We start from the raw sequence: 19,290 nt of genomic DNA on the forward strand, positions 1-19,290 counted from the left end.
ATATGTATACTAAATGATTATATGTGCTTTGATATTTCATGCTGTATGATAAAAGAAAATTCACTACCATAGATTGAGACCATATATGAACAGACCAGAACTGGAGACAATAATAGCAAGTTTTAAAATTCACCATTTCATTAAAAGATTCAATTACTATCAAACTTACAGTTTATCATTAAAGTTACAAAATGGCATGAGATACAAAATGGCACGAGATACTTACGAAGGTTTACAAAAGGATTATTTGTATGCTTTTTCTAAAGATATAGTATTTAGCTCCTATTTTCTCTTTCAAAAACCAGTGACATGTTTGATGTTAGTGCTTTATTTCACATAGTAAATCTACCCCTTGAATTGCCACAGATCAGCTAACTGTTGTCATCCATGCCCCATTCTCAATGACCATTTTCTCAATTACCACAGTTCAAATCTCAATGAACTGGAAACATTTCATTACAATTTTTGTGGCTAATAAATTCCCCAATATTGAGAGATTAGACTTTGTGAGAGGATGCTGGACGTACACTCAATCCCATGGAACTGAAGGGAGGATGTCACAGAGAGCGAAGCAGGCATTCCAGCTCACCATCTCCTGCCATCCTTCTCTTCCTGTATACTATTTTTATCTCTAATTATCTACTTCAATATTTTGGGAAAACAACAAGAAGCCTATGAATCCAACTCTTTTCAGTTGGGGAGATTATTTTCTTCTTTACCTAGACTCAGGTTCAATTCTAGGGAATCCAGATTTAACTTCCCCAGAGTCTGCATATATTTCTTAAAGAGATTAGTTAGGAACTGTAAGTGAATTCCTGAGTTCTTCTCCTGAGTCATCACACCTAAGTTTTTTTCTCTAATAACTCCCATTTCTGGAAGATTCCTTTTATTTTTATGAAAAGTCAGTATAGCCACAAAGCTCCCCACAGTAGAAATTTATCTGCTTTTTAAGGTGAAAAATAATCTGAACTTAAAAACAGAAGGGAAACTCAATTCCCATCAATAACTATTTTTTTTTAGGAAGAGAAAAATGTTGTACCCACTTTATTGCAAAGACTTAACAAGAATTTGTAAACTATGATAAGAAATAATGACACTAATTGACTGCACATTAGGTACCAAACACCAGGCCAGGCATTTTCTATACATTTAGTATATATCATTATTCTAATCTTACAGATGAGAAAAGGTAAGGCTCCAAGAAGTGGAAAAACTCATCAAACATCACACAGCGAATAAATATCAGAGTTGCATTCTAAACCCATCTCCTTTTCACTATACAAAGTTGTCTCTCAAAAAACATAGGAAGTGGAGTGAAGCAAAGGGTATGTGGATAATTTTTTCTCCCCAACCACTAAGTACTGCACTGTAAAATTAGAACAAACAAACAAAAACTTAAAGAGAAGTTCTAAAGTCATTTTTGTCCTTTTCTGCTTACCAGAAACAGATGAAATAGCTGGTGATTTCAGTTTGTTGTAGGGTACACAACAGGGTAACGAAAAGGTTGATACTGTTTGCTGACTTTGTTTTGCTAATGCAAACCAATCTTTTGTTTGAGCATAGGAAGCCTAGGAAGAAGGGAACATATTAGTTTAACATATGATTAGCAGTATTGCTCTGATCACAAACCTGGAAAAATCATTATAATAATATTCAACCTGCACAGTACAATATGTAAAGTGAAAATTATCTCATGAAGGAAAATAAAATTATACTCAAAAAATTCATTAGCTAAGAGGAATCGGAAGGAAATTTCAATCCAGATTTTTTTTTTTGTATTTGATAACCAAAGGAAAATATGTGTCCAATACTTATAAATTCTCCACTCTCACTCTCAGGCTATTGTTGACCAAAGGCATGAAACCCTACTTCCTGGATTCACTATAAATTCATGCTATCTGACTTCAACTTGGCAGTTATCAGACTCATCAATCCTTTTGCTAGCTGCTCCCCTTTACAACCTTCCCAATTACTTCAGGTCCCCTATTCTGTCTCACCTGGCTCAGTGTTTTTAGCAACTGCTCCCCCAGTATGACAGAGACACTATTCTTAGTGCCACTGCAACCTCTCCAAACTCAGCTGCCCCTTTGCATTAGACTCAGTTTTCACAGGTTTGCTTAGATTGAATGCTTTTTGCACACTGATTCCTAACTCCATCTGTCCCTAACTGCAGCATTCCATTTTTCCTCTCCTTTGTGTACCCCTGAACTAGCCAATTCAATTCTGAAGTTGATCCTTAGCTTCTAGAATCCCAGCCCTAAGAAGCTCCTATCCTAGCCTTCCTGGGAAGATTCCTCTGCCTGCCTCTCTCTGTAATGTCTTGTTTTATTTTTACTAGAGAATCCAAGTTGTTCAATAAGAACAGAGAAGGGAGTGTTCAGCATTCCTCTCATTTCTCATTTATCCAACTGAATCAGCTGGTTGGTCAGCACTTAGCTTAAGAAACACTTGGAGAATAGGTACCTCAAATGGAAGAAAAATTACTCCCTATCTATTATGCAGAATTAACATGGCAAGTCAAGCCACATAAGAAGACCAAAGCAAGACAGAGAAATGAGAGGTGGCAGCTATGCAGTCACCATCCCTCTTAGAGGTGAGGTTTCCCAGGTGCTAAAAGCTTTCAAAGACTAACTCACTTTTGTTCCCTTTTCCCTTTAAAATCAAGTTATTTATTAGTAATTATATGTTCATCTAACATATAATTATATGTTTACCTAACATATAATTATCGAGTGACTACTTTATCCTAAGCAATAGCCTAAGCAGGAGGCCAAAATAATTAAGAAACGTTCAAGGAATTGAGAGAGACCAACATACAAGGTCCTTGCTATTTCAACTGCAAAAAAAAGAATGAGGGAGTAGAACACAAGAGAGAAAGAAGTCATCAGTCAGACTTTAACATCTTTAACATAATTATTCCACTTTATATATTTTTGGGGGGGGGAGGTGGAGACAGAGTCTCATTCTGTCACCCAGGCTGGAGTTCAATGGTGCAATCTCAGCTCACTGCAACCTCTGCCTCCCAGGTTCAAGCAATTCTCCCATCTCAGCCTCCCGAGTAGTTGGGATTACAGGCACCCACCACCATGCCTGGCTAATTTTTGTATTTTTAGTAGAGACGAGGTTTCACCATGTTGGTCAGGCTGGTCTGGAACTCCTGACCTCATGATCTGCTCACCTCAGCTTCCCAAAGTGTTGGGATTACAGGCGTGAGCCACCGCACCCGGCCTATACTTTTAAGAGATGGGTCAATTGTTTTTTAGATGGTATAACTTAAGGCTCAAAGAAATATTACCAATTATCATGAAGATTAATCCCTATGTATAGTCATGACATAAATAATGTAAACATCCAAGAACTCTGAATCTGCAAAATTCAAAGGCGATTGAAAAATGGTAATATATAGTTAAAGTGGCTGTGTGGTGGCTCATGTCTATAATCCTAGCACTTTGGAAGGCTGAGGTTGGAGGATTGCTTGAACCCAGGAGTTCAAGACCAATCTGGGCAACATAGACCCTGTCTCTACAAATAATTTTTTAAAAATTAGCCAGAAATGGTGATGTACTCTTGTAGTCCAACCTGGGAGGCTGAGGTGGGAGAACTGCTTGAGCCAGGGAGGCTGAAGCTGCAATGAGCCATGATTGCATCATTCCACTCCAGCCCGGGCAACACAGTGAGACCCTGTCTCAAAAAAAAAAAATGTGTGTGTGTGTGTGTGTATATATATATATATTATATATATATATATATATATATAGTGTTAAAGTTTACTTAAGTGAATACAAATGAGTTTTTTCATCTCAGAAAATAACAAAAGTAAACTAGTTTGGATTTTAACTCCCTTATATTTAATTAAATTCACATATAGCAAATCAGAACTTATTCCCCTAGATTGATTCTTCCCTTTACATGTTTATTGACCTTGAGTACATATTTTTTAGGACATTTCCAACATTTCTATAGTATATAAATTAAGGGAAAAAATATGGCCAGGCATAGTGGCTCACGCCTGTAATACCAACTCTTTGGTAGGCTGAGGTGGATGAATTGCTGGAGCTTAGCAGTTCAAGACCAGCCTGGGCAACATGGCAAAACCCTGTCTCTACAAAAAATATACAAAAATTAGCAGGGCGTGGTGGCATATGCCTGTAGTCCCAGCTACTTGTGGGTGCTGAGGCAGAAGGATCCCTTGAACCTTGGGAAGTCAAGGCTGCAGTGAGCTGAGATTGTACCACTGCACTCCAGCATGGGTGACAAAGTGAGACTCTGTCTCAAAAAAAAAAAAAAGGAAAGAAAGAAAAAAATACTTAAAATCAGTATAAGAGAGAAGAAAAATGTGCCTTAAATACACCACTGGCATTATTCAGTGGAAATAATGGAACTGGCATAACTGTAAATGTTTTTGACAAATACTGCTGATAGAAATGCTGAACTACAAAATTAATAGGAGATACACAAGAAAAAAAAGTTCAAGTAAATTTAGCCTATCTATTCCAACACAGAAGGCAAAGAGGCTTCCTCTTGTATGATAATTTTGATCAATTGAAAGTGCCTTATTTGCAAGTAAGCCTTAAGGTTAAAAAAAAAAAAAAAAAAAAAATGGAAGTGCCTACCAGAATACTGTGTTGTAAAGAATCTGGAGCCAAATCCTAGCTCAACAGAAAAATTTCCACAATTGATTAACAAAGTCTGTCATAGGGAGTAGCAGCACAAGGGCTACATATTTGCCATTCCTAATTTTGCATAGAATTGTGTATTAGAATTATAGTTCCAGATATAAGATCTAATAATTAGAGGCCAAAGACCAAACAACAGTTCTTAGTAAATTATGACTCTCCAAAAGGATATTTGATTCTAGGTTAAATCTCTTCAAATGCTCTCATACACCCTCACATTTCTCTAATCATGGATGACAAATTTATTTGATAACAACCTTACAATAACACATTTTACTACTAAGGAATAACCTAGAGAAAAGGAAGGAAAAGACTCAATTTATCTTTTTGTACCAAAGTAATAGAATTCAAATCATAGCAATTTTGGAATGAACAATGAAACCATGGATATAATTCAAGTTACTCTTGCTTCCCAAGTGACACTGCACGTTCTTCAACCTTGCCTTTGTCTCTTCAGACACATGAGGATAATATTTCTAACTACATTTCAAATTAAAGAGAGCAGAGCAAATTAGTTAGCATAAATCTATAAGAATTATTGCTAAATCTGCTTTACATGTATTTGAAATCATTTTTTCTGTTCAGGTAATACAAATGCCTTAAAATGAGAAGTTACAGCCAGATGTGGTAGCTTACGCTTGTAATCCCAGCACTTTGGGAGGTAGAGGTGAGTGGATTCCTTGAGTCCAAGAGTTCAAGACCAGCCTGAGCTACATGGTAAAACCCCATCTCTACAAAAAATGCAAAAAAAAAGTTAGCTGGTTGTGGTGGTGCATGCTACTCAGGAGGCTGAGATGGGAGGATCACCTGAGCCTGGGAGGTGATCATGCCACTGCACTCCAGCCTGAGTGACAGAGTGCGATCCTGTCTCAAAAAAATATATGTATAAAATAAAAAATAAAATCAGAAGTTTTAATGAAGCGCTAAGTCATGAAAAAATACTCATACTTTTACCTCACCAAGTGATACATAGAACTTTTTCATAATTACAAGATTATCTTCTTCAGTGGCAGGAGGTGGTAGACCGGGTGGTTTTTTCACGATCCAGGGAGAAAAATTTGATCCTACTGTGAAATTCATGCCGGACTTGCTCCATCTTACTTGTGAGACCAATTTGGCTAACCTGCATTTTAGGAATCATACAAATTTAAAACAAGTTTCAAATATAGCAGAATTCAGGGAAAAACCTAAAATTTTATTTTATGTATTCAAGCCAATCTCCTCTCCTCACTTAATGATGATTTTCTTTGGCTCTGCTAAAATTAACAGCTTATTCATAAAACCACTAATTAGTTAAGAATTATTCATTTTAATTGATTTTGATTTAAAAATGGTTGTTCAGAGGTCAAATTTTAGGTTCTTACATGTTAAAAGTCAGGGAACATAAAGGAAAACTTGGTTCTGGACAATGGCATTCTATGTTTTTCGTGTCACACTAGTTTTCATTGTTAAACACCCTGCACCTAAATACCGTTATCACCAATAGATAATTTTTAAAATATGACTGGTTGGAGAGGCTCACGCCTGTAATCCCAGGTTTTAGGAGGCCAAGGCAGGAGCCTCTCTTGAAGCCAGGAGTTCAAGACCAGCCTGGGCAATACAGCAAGACCCTGACTCTACAAAGAATTTAAAAGATTTGCCACACATGGTGGCACACAGCTGTAGTCCTAGCTAATTGGGAGGCTAATATATATGTATTTAAAAATACATATATTGATGGGACTACAGTACCTGTATTCAAAGTAGCAATCACTTTCCAGAAATGCTGGAAGTCTTTCTTTTTTGATCCACTTAATACCTTCTTCACGACTGAGACACTATGAGAAGAAAAAGAAAAAGGAAAAGAAGGTCAAAGAAAATCACTTTTAGGATGATTAACGCTTAATCATGAGAGCAATAATGACCTCCAGCTGTCAGCAGGAGCTCTACCCCTAGGTCTTCTATTTCCACTAGAGAGATCAATAAACCTGAGCCACAAATGTGACGCACTTCTTGCCTGTGGTACATTTTTAATTCTCTTAACAATTCTATATCAAATATATAATGCCTCAATTTTTACAGATTAACAAATCGAATCCAGAGAAGTAAAGTAACTTGTTGAAGGAGGGAGAATGAGGAAAAAAAAAAAGCCAATGAATCTCAGTATTTTCAGTCATAAAATGGGTTAAAAATAATCACAAACAGAAAAAGAACCACCAAGAAAACTTGGTAAGGCCACCAAGGTCACTGCAGACCCCTTGTTCATCAAGTTTTAAAAAATGTTTTAACTGTTTAACATCTCCAGGCACTTTCTTACAGATAAAAAAAGTTAATAATGATAGTAGAGTGTTACAAATGCCACAGCGTAGGCTTCTGTGGGAGCCCACAGAGACATTTAACTCAGGAGAGGTTTCCCACAGAACTCGCACTTCACTCTTTGACCCGAAGCAAGGCTAGCTAGGTTGAGCAGGGAAGCAAAAGAGGAGACAAACCACAAGTGTGGCAGTATTAGGTCACAGGATGAGATCTTTTAAGGGATGGAGAGAGAAAGGTTGGAGAAGTAGGCAGGGTCATGACTGCAAATAGCGTTTTAAATAACATTAAGGAGTATAGATTTTATCTTGAGGTTGTGAGAGCAATACAGAATTACTGAAGAGTTACTGTTGTTCATCCTAAAATACTTACTGTTGATTCTACTTTTTCTTGTATTCACTTTTTCCAGAATTCTAAATAATATCAGTACCTTAGACACAAAACATATGTTACTAATAAATAAAACAATCTCAGTGAGGTAAATGTGTTTGCATTTATGTGGCTTCCATGGACAATCTAAGGTGATAGTTTTGCTATGATATTGCATAAGAGTTAACACATAGACCATTACTAACTCTAGTGAGGAAACTGAATGTCCCTATAGTAGTGTTGCTGACATCTAATGTGCTGATGCTCATGAGGGTGATGTGTGCTCATCATTGCTGATACGTGCAGAAGTCTTTAGGCATTCAGGATTGGAACACCAAATAGTTTTCTTCTATTCAGCAAAAAAACCACATTCATTTGCCTTCACCAAACACTATCTTCTGCATAATGAAAGAATAGAAGAAAACCATGCACCTAATCAGCAGTACCTTGTTGACAGTCTCACTGCTTATCAGTGAGATCTGAAGGACATTTGGATCTTAGAAAGACTCTGCATAGGCTACACACTGACAACCATGCAGGACTTCTGAACTCCCATTAGCGCTACATTCAATGTATCACAGAAAGATACCAAACTACATATAAAGATCCACATGAACCCTTAAAGAATTCTATAAGGTTGTCAAAGTAGTCAGTTCATTCAAAACCAATTTGCTGAATATTCAGCTAGTAAACAGTTTACCTATAATCCATCCTCATCTGAGTGTTTTTGTACCTATTTGACCTAAAAATAAAATGAATAAAAAAGTTTAAAAAGAATAAAATCAAAAATTGAAGAAAAGTCTTTAGCCAAGCTGAAAACAAAACTCTTCGTGGTTTCAAAAAGTAACTAAATATAAAGACAAAAAACATACAAGACAATCCTGATCAACCATAAAATAACTTAATAAATACTTATAAGAAACACAAAAAGAATCTAAGGTTAAATTATTTAAACCTTAAAAAAATTTCTGTAAGTTGGTTAAGAAACAGAAAGGGATGACCAGAATGTTAAAGGAAGATGACTTTAGGTAAATCAATACAGAACTATTTCCAAATAGCCATACGCAAGCTGTTTAAAGTGCCTACAGAATTGGATTAATAAAAAATTATATTTAGATGTACAAGGCAAACAAATAAAGCATGGCTATCAGCCAGTAGATCTTATTGGTTAGATTTATTGAGGTATAAATAACATACAGTGAAATCCACCCTTTTTAATACAGTTCTGCAAGTTTTGACAAATGCATATAATCATGTAACCAGGACTACAATCAAGATACAGAAAAGTTCCAACACTCTCCAAATTTCCTCATGCCACTTTGTTGTCAGCAACTCCCTCCAATCCTAGGCTCTGACAACCACTGATCTGTTCCACAGTTTTGCCTTTTCCAGAATGTCATATAAATGGAATCAATATAGTATGTACTTTTGATTCTAGTATCTTTCATTCAACATAAAGCATTTAAGATGTATCTATGTTCTTTCATGTATAAATCATTCTTTTTTGTTGCTAAGTGATATTCCACTGTATGTATATACTACAGTTTCTTTATCCATTCACCAGTTAAAGTAATCTGGAAAACTTCCAGCTTTTGTGATCATGAATAAAGCTAACTGTAGACATTTACATGCAGGTTTTTCTGTGAGTATAACTTTTCATTTCTTTTGGGTAATAGTCAGGGGTAGGATAGATAGGCAGTGATATGGTATGGATATTTGCCTCCTCCAAATCTCGTACTGAATGTGATCCCCAATGCTCGAGGTAGGGCCTCATGGGAGAGATGTCGTGGTCATGGGAGCGAATCCCTCATGAACGTCTTGGTGTCCTCCCCATGGTAATAAGTGAGTTCTCACTTTGTTAGTTCACATGAGACCTGGTTGTTTAAAGAGACTGATGCCTCCTCACTCCCTCCCTTGCTACCTCTCTTGCCATGTGATATGGAACTCTTTGTCTTCCACCATGAGTGGGAGCTTCCTGAGGCCCTCACCAGAAGCAGATGCTAGTGCCATGCTTCTTATACAGTCTGCAGAACCATGAGCCAAATAAACCTCTGTCTTTATAAATTGCCCAATTTTGAGTATTCCTTTATAGCAACACAAATGGACTATAGGTGGTATGGTATATGTTTAACTTGGAAAGACGTGCCAAAATGTTTTCCAAAATGGAATTCTCACCAATGAGAATGGACTTTTGAGTTGCTTCCACTTTTTGGCTATTATGAATGATGCTGCTATGAACATTTGTATATAAGTTTTTGTGTGAACATATGTATTCAATAGTCTTGAGTATATACCTAGAAGTGGCATTTCTGGGTAATTTGATAACTCTTGGGCTAAGCGCTAAAGAACTGCCTAATATTTTCCAAAGTAGCTGTACCTTCTTACAATTGCACCAGCAGTGTATGAAGGTTCTAATCACTTCAAATCCTCACAAACATTTGTTATTATTTGCCTTTTTTTAAATCATAGCCATACTGTTGGGTGTGAAGTAGTGTCCCATTGTGATTTTGATTCCATTTCCCTTATGACTAATGATGTTGAAAATCTTTTCATATGCTTATTGTTTATCTTATTTGGAGAAATGTCTATTCTAAACCTTTTGCACACTTTTAAACTGGGTTATTTGTCTTTTTATTTTTGAGTTCTAAGAGTTATTTTTATAGTTTAGATACACATCTTTATAAAATATATGATTTGCAAATATTTGCTCTCATTCTGTGGGTTGTCTTTTTACTTTCTTGGTAGTGTCCTTTAGAGCATGAAAGTTTTGATTTATCTTTTTTTCCTTGTGCATTTGGTGTTATATCTAACAAAACCAATGCATAATCCAAGGTTATGAAGATTTACACCTGTATTATCTTCTTAAATAGAATTATCTTTTTTGCATTGTTGGATTTAATTTGCTTATTTTTTGAGGATTTTTGTGGTCTGTGTTCATGAGTGATGTTAAGTTGTAAGTTTTTCTTTTCCTTCAAATTCCTTCATTTAGTTTTGGCATCAGTGTAATGCTCATCTCATAAAATGAATTAAAAATTGATTTCTTTTGTTTTTTGTATAAGTTTTTATAAATTTAAGGTTACTTCACTTCTAAGTGTTTGATAGAATTAAACAGTGAAGTCATCTGGGCCTGGAGTTGTCTTTGTGGAAAGACTTTAAACTGTGAATCCAACTTCTGTAATAGATGTAGGACTACTCAGATTATCTATGTCCCCTTCAGTGACCATCGATAATTTGTGTCTTTTAAGAAATATGTGGGCCGGGTGCAGTGGTTCATGCCTGTAATCCCAGCACTTTGGGAGGCCGAGGTAGGTGGATCACTTGAGGCCAGGAGTTCGAGAGCAGCCTGGCCAACATGGCGAAACCCCATCTCTACTAAAAATAGAAAAATTATCTGTGCATATTGGCATATGCCTATAATCCCAGCTACCTGGAAGGCTGAGGCAGGAGAATCGCTTGAACCTGGGAGGCAGAGATTGCCGTGAGCTGAGATCATCCCACTGCACTCTAGCCTGGGCATCAGAATGAGACCCTGTCTCAAAGAAAAAAAAAAAAAAAGCCTATTTCATTTAAATGTCATGAGCTTATAGACATAAAATTGTTTGCAAAATCTCTTTTTTTTTTAACTGCCTGTAAAATTTGTAATGACATCCCCTCTTTCATTTCTGATATTGGGCATGTATATCTTCTCTCTCTTTTGCTTCAGCATTCTGGCTAAAAGTTTACCAATTTCGTTGATTTTTTCAAAAAACAAGGCTTTATTTTCATTGATTTTTCTCTCTTGTTTTTCTGTTTTCAATTTCATTGATTCTGTTCTTTATGTCTTTACTTTTGGTTTAATTTTAACTTAATTTTTCTAGTTTCTCATAGTGAAAAGTAGATCGTAGATTTATTTAGTCTTCTCTATTACAAGCACTTAATGGTACAAATTTCCCTGTAAAGACTAATTTAGTTGCATCCCACAAATTTTGATATGTTATGCTTTAGTTTTTATTCAATTCAACATAATTTTTAATTCCCCTTGGGACTTAGTCTTTGACCTATTAATTATTTAGGAGTATGTTATGCAATTAAGTATTTAAGGATTTTGTTACCGATTTATAGTTTAATTCTGAAGTGGTCTGAGAACACAGTTGGCAAGATTTCAAATCTTTTAAGTTTGCTGAAATTTATTTTATGGCCCAAAATATGGTCTATTTTGATAAATATTCCCAGTGCACTAGAGAAAAAATGTTGTGGGATAAACATCCACTGTTGTAGGATAAAGTGCTCTGTAAAGATCAATTAGATTTACTTGGTTGTTAGTGTTTTTCAGAACTTCCATTTCCTTACTGATTTTCTATCTTTTCTATCAGTTACTGAGAGTAGTGCTTTAGTCTCCAACTATAACTATAAATTTATCTATTTCTTCTTTCAGTTCTATCAGCTCTTGCATCATGTATTCTGAACCTCTGTTGTTAGGTGCATACATATTGTGAGTTGTTAAGCTTTCTTCGTGAATTGACCCTTCCCCCCTTTATCATTATGTAATGTTCCTCTTTACCCATGGTAAGATTCCTTGTTCTGAGGGCTGCTTTGCCAGATATCAATATAGTCACTCCAGCTTTCCTTTAATTCATAATTGTATGGTATACCTTTTACTATCCTTTTCACTTCTAAACTATTTATGTCTTATTTTTAAGGTTAGTTTCTTGTAGACAGCAAATAATCACAATTTTAAAAAAAATCATCCCTGACTCTGGCTTTTACTTGGGGTGCTTAGGTCATTAAATTTCATGTAATTATTGGTGTATATTATTATTATCATTATTCTTAGAGATGAGGCCTCACTCTGTCACCCAGGCTGGAGTGCAGTGGCACCATCATAGCTTACTGCAGCCTCAAACTCCTGGGCTCAAGTGATCCTCCTGCCTCAGCCTCCCAAGGCTCTGGAATCAAAGGAATGACACATCATGACAACTCAATATGATTAATTATATTATTAATCATATATATTAATTATATGATTAAGGTGATATTAATTATTGATGTGGTTTGTTTAAAATCACTACTACCATTTTCCTAGTTGTTTTATTCTTTATGTGTCCCCTATATCCTTTGCCTGTTTTTTCCTCGTTTTCTGTCTGCTTTTCATTTAGTACTTTTCAATTCCTTTGATCTCCACTACTGTTTTTATTTTTATTTATTTTTAGTATACTTTTGAGACAGGGTCTCACTCTGTTGTCTAGACTGGAATGCAGTGGTGTGATCACAGCTCACTGCAGCCTTAACCTCCCAAGCTCAGGTGATCCTCCTACCTCAGCCTCCCGGGTACCTGGGACTACAGGTACATGCCACCATGCCTGGCTGATTTTTGTATTTTTTGTAGAGATAGGGTTTTGCCATGTTGCCCAGGCTGGTCTCTAACTGCTGAGCTCAGGCAATCCACCTGTGTTGGCTTCCCAAAGTGCTGGGATTATAGGTGTGAGCCATCGCAGCTAGCCTGTTTTCATTACTCATGCCTCTTTTTAAAAACTTCTAAATTGCTGCCCTAGTTTTATAATAGACATGCTTAATCAGTCTATCTTCAAATATATCAAATAAGATCATCCAAATCTTTCTGAGAAACTTGTGTCAAAGCACATAACTCAAGAAGCTACTAAATAGCTTTTGTTTTAACAATAAATAAATAGGTCATAAAGACCTCCATACAATTAAAAATTTCTATTCACTGAAGGAAGTGAATAAAACAATAAATATTGTCCCACCTAGTAAAAAATTTTTAAACTAACTTTTGATGACAGGTAAAGATATAAATTATTTCAATTCAGTAACAGAAGAATTGAAGAACTTTCAGGCTAGAGTAAATCTATGTCTTAAATGTTAGACATACTTCAGCCTGTTTATACTAGACATTTTGAATCACTGTGAAATCGTATTGTTAAACATTCATTATTATTTTCATTTCATCCATGCAAGAAACCTAAGTAGTAGGTAGTAAAGGCCTAATTTGACAGATGATGAAAATCAGACTCATCAAAGTGACTTGTACACAGAGTCAGTAAGCAGAGGAGTCAATATTAGAACGCAGGTTTTCTGACCTCATGCTAAGGAGACACAATCTAGAAGCTGAAAATGAAATTTCAGACCAGGGAGGTCAGAGCCACACAGTGCAACTTGAGGGTCAGAAGTCTCAATTCCCAACTGCTTGAGAGGATTGGTTCAAAACCCAAATGAAATACATTGCCTATATATCCACATTTTCCACCATGCATCAGAATTATAAAGGATACTTATATTTACAAGACTCAAAACTAATCTAATATTCAAATATTCAAGGTAAATTACATGAATCTTCTCAAATTGATAAGTGAACATCAACAAAACTGCTAAACTGGCCATTGGATTTGAAAAGTGCTTAACAAATACTATGTGTACGTACAACACAGGTTAATAAATGTAGCCACACTTCAAAAAGGGAAGCCTAAGGAAACTCATATTGATTTCACCAAATGCTTTATCTATCTAACAAGATAAAACAGTATACTTTCTTACCATAATATTGTAGTTGACATTAATGGTCTCATTTTCATCGGAGTCATTCATTTGAACAGGTTTAACCTCATTCTTTCCTTTCCTTACAACATCATAAATGGGATTTCGAGGTTGCTGGTTTTGTAGAATTTTTTTCAGTTGTTTTTCCAGAAGTTGTGGAGCATCATTAACTACTTCAAAAACTCCATAATCTGCATTAAATCTAATTGCCTCCGAAAAGGTCTGCAATATAAATTTGTGGAAATTAAAACATTTTTTAAACCTGTAAACTCACGGTCTCTAAGAAGACTTGTGGTTTACATACATGCATGCATACCTCAGAGTTTTGTGTTTTTAATCATTCTCTCTTCCTTTTTAGGACCTAGGACATCCCTTGGGTAGAGGTCAGGGAATCCACTGAACTCTTCCTTGCCAATGCACTTATGCCATGAATAACTGTCAGGGTATGCTATGGCAGAAATTCTCTTTGTATGAAAATCTTACCTCTGTGATTATTTGAAACTGGACAGAAATATATACCTGGCTTTACAAAGCAATGTTATTCTCTTAGAAGAAGGTGGATCACTAGGGAAGAATGAGTAAAGGAAGAAATAATGCTCCCACTGTCTTTCATCCTTAGGAGCCATGAAGGCTAACAATCTCCCTTGTCCAAAAGGACAAATTTAAGTATATGCTCTTCAGTTAAGACTATTTCAACACCATCCTTCGCACTGTGACAGAAAAGAGAGAAGAAAATAACATTTCTGAGGTTTTTATCAGTAATTCTAAATGCTGCCAACTTTTATTTAAAGCCAGTCAGTTGATATACAATAGTCAGGAGTCTTGAGTTTGAATGCCAGTTTGCCAGTAAGTAGCTCTGTGACTCTAGGTAAATCACTGAACATCTTTGAGGCCTCCACTTCCGTAAGAAGTAAATGGTGAACTGGCCATGTCTTTTCCCATTTGTCCTCCGAATCTTGAATCAGGTCCCTTTTTCAGAATATTTGTTTATTTTAGGGTACCTTCAGTGAACTGACTATTCATGTAGATTAACTTATACATGCTTAGGCGAGTGGTAGAAGACATCAAACTCTTCCCCTTGGATCAGTAAGTGTTCTAAGTAGAACATTAATTCAAATTTTACTACGGGATTGCTAGATATATTATAGTCATAATTTAATAAGTGGCAGAATTTCATAGTAAAATTGGAACTAGAAGCATGTGTATATATATATTTAAATTTTAATGTCACATAATATCACATCTCTAAGGTCTGACTGTCTCCCCTTCTAAGGAATTAAAGTACATGGATGATACAGTTCAAGACGAATATCAGTCCACAGTCTCAAAAGCCTTAGGACTAAGAGTTTCTTCCAAAATGATAAGTATTGCTCAATGAGTAAGAAAGAATTAGCCATAAATTACATATAAAGTTTCTTCAATAGATATATTTCATTAGTTGCCCACTGCATCTGTCTTTCAAACATGGGATTCAAACAGGCACCATTTACCTAAATGACATAAATAGTATCCCTAAACTATGCTATCAGTAAACTAAAGAGAAAAAAGAGTCTGCTGATATCACAGATCAGATTTATCTGGTTGGAGAAAGGAAATTAATTAAACTTGGTAGAGAATGACACCAAATATTAATGTGGGTAGGAGAAATTAAGCTGTGTAAAGTGAAAGACCATCTGGAAAACATTTCTTCTAGTTCTGAGTATACATGGAACAAGAGAACAAGCTTGACTTCTATTGTTTTCCTTTCTTTTTTTTTTTTGCCTCCTACCCTCTGACCTGGTATAGCCAGAGGAACACAAAGCTGTGATAATCCAAAGCAAAGAATGTTAATTAGTTAGTTCAATGGATAAATAAAACATTTCCTACTAACAAGTAAAAAGTGCTCAAGTAAAAAAATTAGGAGGGACTGTTGATACCCTAAGACCCTAGTATCAATCTTACTTAGTCGTAGTGAGTAGTTAAGGTATAGTTGGCAGAAATAATGAAGATGATAAGGACTATTTACTGAATGTCTATCACATGCTAGGCATGTGATGGACATTTTATTTTTTTTCTTTCCAACTTTTATTTTAGGTTTAAGGGGTACATACGCAGGTTTGTTACATGGGTAAATTGCATGTTGCAGGGGTTTGGTGTACAGATAATTTTGTCACCCAGGTAATCAGCATAACACTCAATAGGTAGTTTTTCAATCTTCACCCTCCTTCCATTCTCCATCCTCAAGTAGGCCCCTACAATAGTAGGTCTATTGCTCCCTTCCTTGTGTCCATGTGTGCTCAATGTTTAGCTCTCACATATAAGTGAGAACATGTGGTATTTGGTTTTTCATTCCTGCATTAATTCCCTTAGGTTAAAGGTCATGATGGACACTCTAAAAGCACTCTCTTGAATACTTCCACATTCCTGACATAGCTCTTCACAAAAAACTGATGGTAGGGATGGCTAAGTGATGGTCCATGGACTCAGAGCTATAAAGTGCTAGACGATCAGGGTTATGGAAACAAGTCTCTCTGGTCCCAAAGACAGAACATTTCCTCTTCTTTAATACACATAAAGTTTCTTTATTACATATAAAGTTTATTCACATATGACAAAACTAGTGTGTACTGACCACTTCTCTACGCCAAGGACTCTGCTAAGTAATAATCCTATGAAGTTAGGGTAGCTTGGATTCAAACAAAGTGTTTTGATTCCAAAGCCTATACTCTTATCTACTCTGGTTCTACTAGTAAAGGTACAGAGGCATGAAGTAACATGGTGTATGTGGGTAACTCTACGCAGCCGGATTAGAACAAGAATAGCCGTAGTTGGAATAGTTTAAGGAACAGAGAAGAAAGACTTGAAGTAGATAACGTAGTATAACCAGATCACGAAAGGCTTTGCATGCCATTTTAAGAAGTATGGGCTTTATCTTAACCCTCTAGGAAACAGGGAGACATATGAACATCCTAAGTAGGAAAGTAACATAGTTACTTCTAATTTGTGTTTTAGAAAGGTTCTGCAGCTGTCTGGAGGATATAATGGTTGCTTTCCAGCTCATGAGCTGGTGCGGTGGGCTCCTCACATTCCACAAGCAGAACCATCACCACACTCTGGGGAGGTTGGCTATTATCTCAGAGCTACTGCTATCACATCACAAACAGGTTTTGTGTAAAAATTACTAACTCTCTGGATGGGACACTGGCCCCGTCACATGCAGGGGCTAGGGCAGGATTTAAAGCAGGTAGTTAACAATTACTTTTGGGTTTTTTTGAGACTGAGTCTCGCTTTGTCCTCAGGCTGCAGTGCAGTGGCGCTGTCTCAGCTCAGTGGCGCGATCTCGGCTCACTGCAACCTCTGCCTCCTAGGTTCAAGCGATTCTCTTGCCTCAGCCTCCTGAGTAGCTGGGACTACAGGCACACACCACCATGCCCAGCTAATTTTTGTAGTTTTACTAGTGATGGGGTTTCACCATGTTGGCCCAGATGGTCTCAATCTCGGTCTTGACCTTGTGATCCACCCATCTTGGCCTCTCAAGTGCTGGGATTATAGGCGTAAGCCACTGTGCCCAGCCAACAATTACTTTTATATTTAACATAAAATGCACAACTGCAGCTGAGAAAGGCTAAATGAACTCTTCGTGGCTTTACAGCAAGTCCCCTGATGAGCTTACAACAGAACTCCTGAGTTATGACTATGCAACTGCTTTAAACCTAGAACTGACCGCATAATTTCTCTTTTTGTTTTAGACAGTCTTGCTCTGTCGCCAGGCTACAGGAGTGCAGTGGCACTGAGAGGTGACAACGTGCTAGCAGCCCTCACTCTCAGTGCCTCCTCGGCCTCTGTGTCCACTCTGGCAGCACTTGAGGAGCCCTTCAGTCCGCCAGGGCACCGTGGGAGCCCCTCTCTGGGCTGGTTGAGGTTGGAGCTGCCTCCCTCTGCTTGCTGGGAGGTGTGGAGGGAGAGGCGTGAGCGGGAACCAGGGCTGTGTGAGGTGCTCGGGGGATCTGGCGGGTGCAGGCTCGCGGGCTCTGCACACAGAGCAGCCAGCAGGTGCCGCAGGCTCAGGGCAGTGAGGGGCTTAGCACCTAGACCAGCAGCTACGGAGCTTGCACCGGGTCCCCCAGCAGTGCCAGCCCCCCAGCACTGCACTCAAATTCTCCCGGGGCCCTAGTTGCCTCCCCATGGGGCCCTAGCTGCCTCCCCCCGGGGCAGGGCTGGGGACCTGCAGCCCGCTATGTCTGAGCTCCCCCCTGCAGTGGGCTCCCGTGCAGCCTGAGCCTCCCCAAGGGGTGCCACCCCCTGCTCTGTGGCGCCCAGTCCCATGACAGCCCAAGGGCTGAGGAGTGCAGGCGTGGCTGGGGACTGGCGGGCAGCTCTGCCTGCAGCCCCACCTGCAGGATCCACTGGGTGAAGCCAGCTGGGCTCCTGAACCGATGGGGACTTGGATAACTTTTATATCTAGCTGCAGGAATGCATGTGCACCAATCAGCACTCTATGTCTAGCTCAGGGTTTGTGAATACACCAACTGGTACTCTGTATCTAGCTAACCTAGTGGAGACTTGGAGAACTAGCACTCTGTGACTCTGTGTCTAGCTCAAGGATTGTTATGTGCACCAATCAGCACTCTATATCTAGCTCAGGGTTTGTAAATACACCAATCAGCACTCTGTGTCTAGCTCAGGGTTTGTGAATACACCAATTGGTACTCTGTAGCTAGCTAACCTAGTAGGGACTTGGAGAACTTTTTCATCTAGCATTCTATGTCTAGCTCAAGGATTGTAAATACACCAATCAACACTCTGTGTCTAGCTCAGGGTTTGTAAATACACCCAATCAGCACTCTGTGTCTAGCTCAGGGTTTCTGAATACACCAATTGGTACTCTGTATCTACCTAATCTAGTGGAGACTTGGAGGACTAGCACTCTGTGACTCTGTGTCTAGCTCAAGGATTGTAAATGCACCAATCAGCACTCTGTGTCTAGCTCAGGGTTTGTAAATACACCAATCAGTACTCTGTGTAGAGCTCAAGGTTTATAAACACACCAATTGGTACTCTGTATCTAGCTAACTCTATCTAGCTAACTAGCACTCTATGACTCTGTCTAGCTCAAGGATTATAAACACACCAGTCAGCACTCTGTCAAAACGGACCAATTAGCTCTCTGTAAAATAGACCAATCAGCTCTCTGTAAAATGGACCAATCAGCAGGATGTGGGTGGGGTCAGATAAGTGAATAAAAGCAGGCTGCCTGAGCCAGCCAGCGGCAACCGGCTCCAGTCGCATTCCACATCGTGGAAGCTTTGTTTTTTCGCTCTTTGCAACAAATTTTGCTGCTGCGCACTCTTCAGGTCCACGCTGCCTTTATGAGCTATAACACTCACCACAAAGGTCTGCAGCTTCACTCCTGAAGCCAGCGAGACCGTGAACCCACCAGGAA

General features: G+C 37.9%; 1 protein-coding gene across 6 annotated transcripts in view; it reads right to left on the bottom strand.

Annotated features, from left to right (window-relative positions):
* RGS22 (regulator of G protein signaling 22) overlaps positions 1–19,290 on the bottom strand; it is a 161,630-nt gene that overhangs the window by 119,750 nt on the left and 22,590 nt on the right. For 5 of the 6 annotated variants that reach the window (XR_004435283.1, XM_033202830.1, XM_033202834.1 and 2 more), the window contains exons 4-7: positions 13,869–14,090; positions 6,408–6,493; positions 5,631–5,799; positions 1,439–1,568 (exon numbers count right to left, since the gene is read on the bottom strand). Coding sequence is in view for 5 of the 6 variants with exons in the window: in XM_033202830.1 (XP_033058721.1) it covers positions 1,439–1,568; positions 5,631–5,799; positions 6,408–6,493; positions 13,869–14,090 (607 nt within the window). In the remaining variant the exon portion in view is untranslated. The remainder of the gene's footprint in view (positions 1–1,438; positions 1,569–5,630; positions 5,800–6,407; positions 6,494–13,868; positions 14,091–19,290) is intronic. The other variant, XM_033202831.1, reaches the window with a different exon arrangement.

The sequence above is a fragment of the Trachypithecus francoisi genome, unplaced genomic scaffold (assembly GCF_009764315.1).
Source record: "Trachypithecus francoisi isolate TF-2019V2 unplaced genomic scaffold, Tfra_2.0 Lachesis_group7, whole genome shotgun sequence".
NCBI lineage: Eukaryota > Metazoa > Chordata > Mammalia > Primates > Cercopithecidae > Trachypithecus > Trachypithecus francoisi.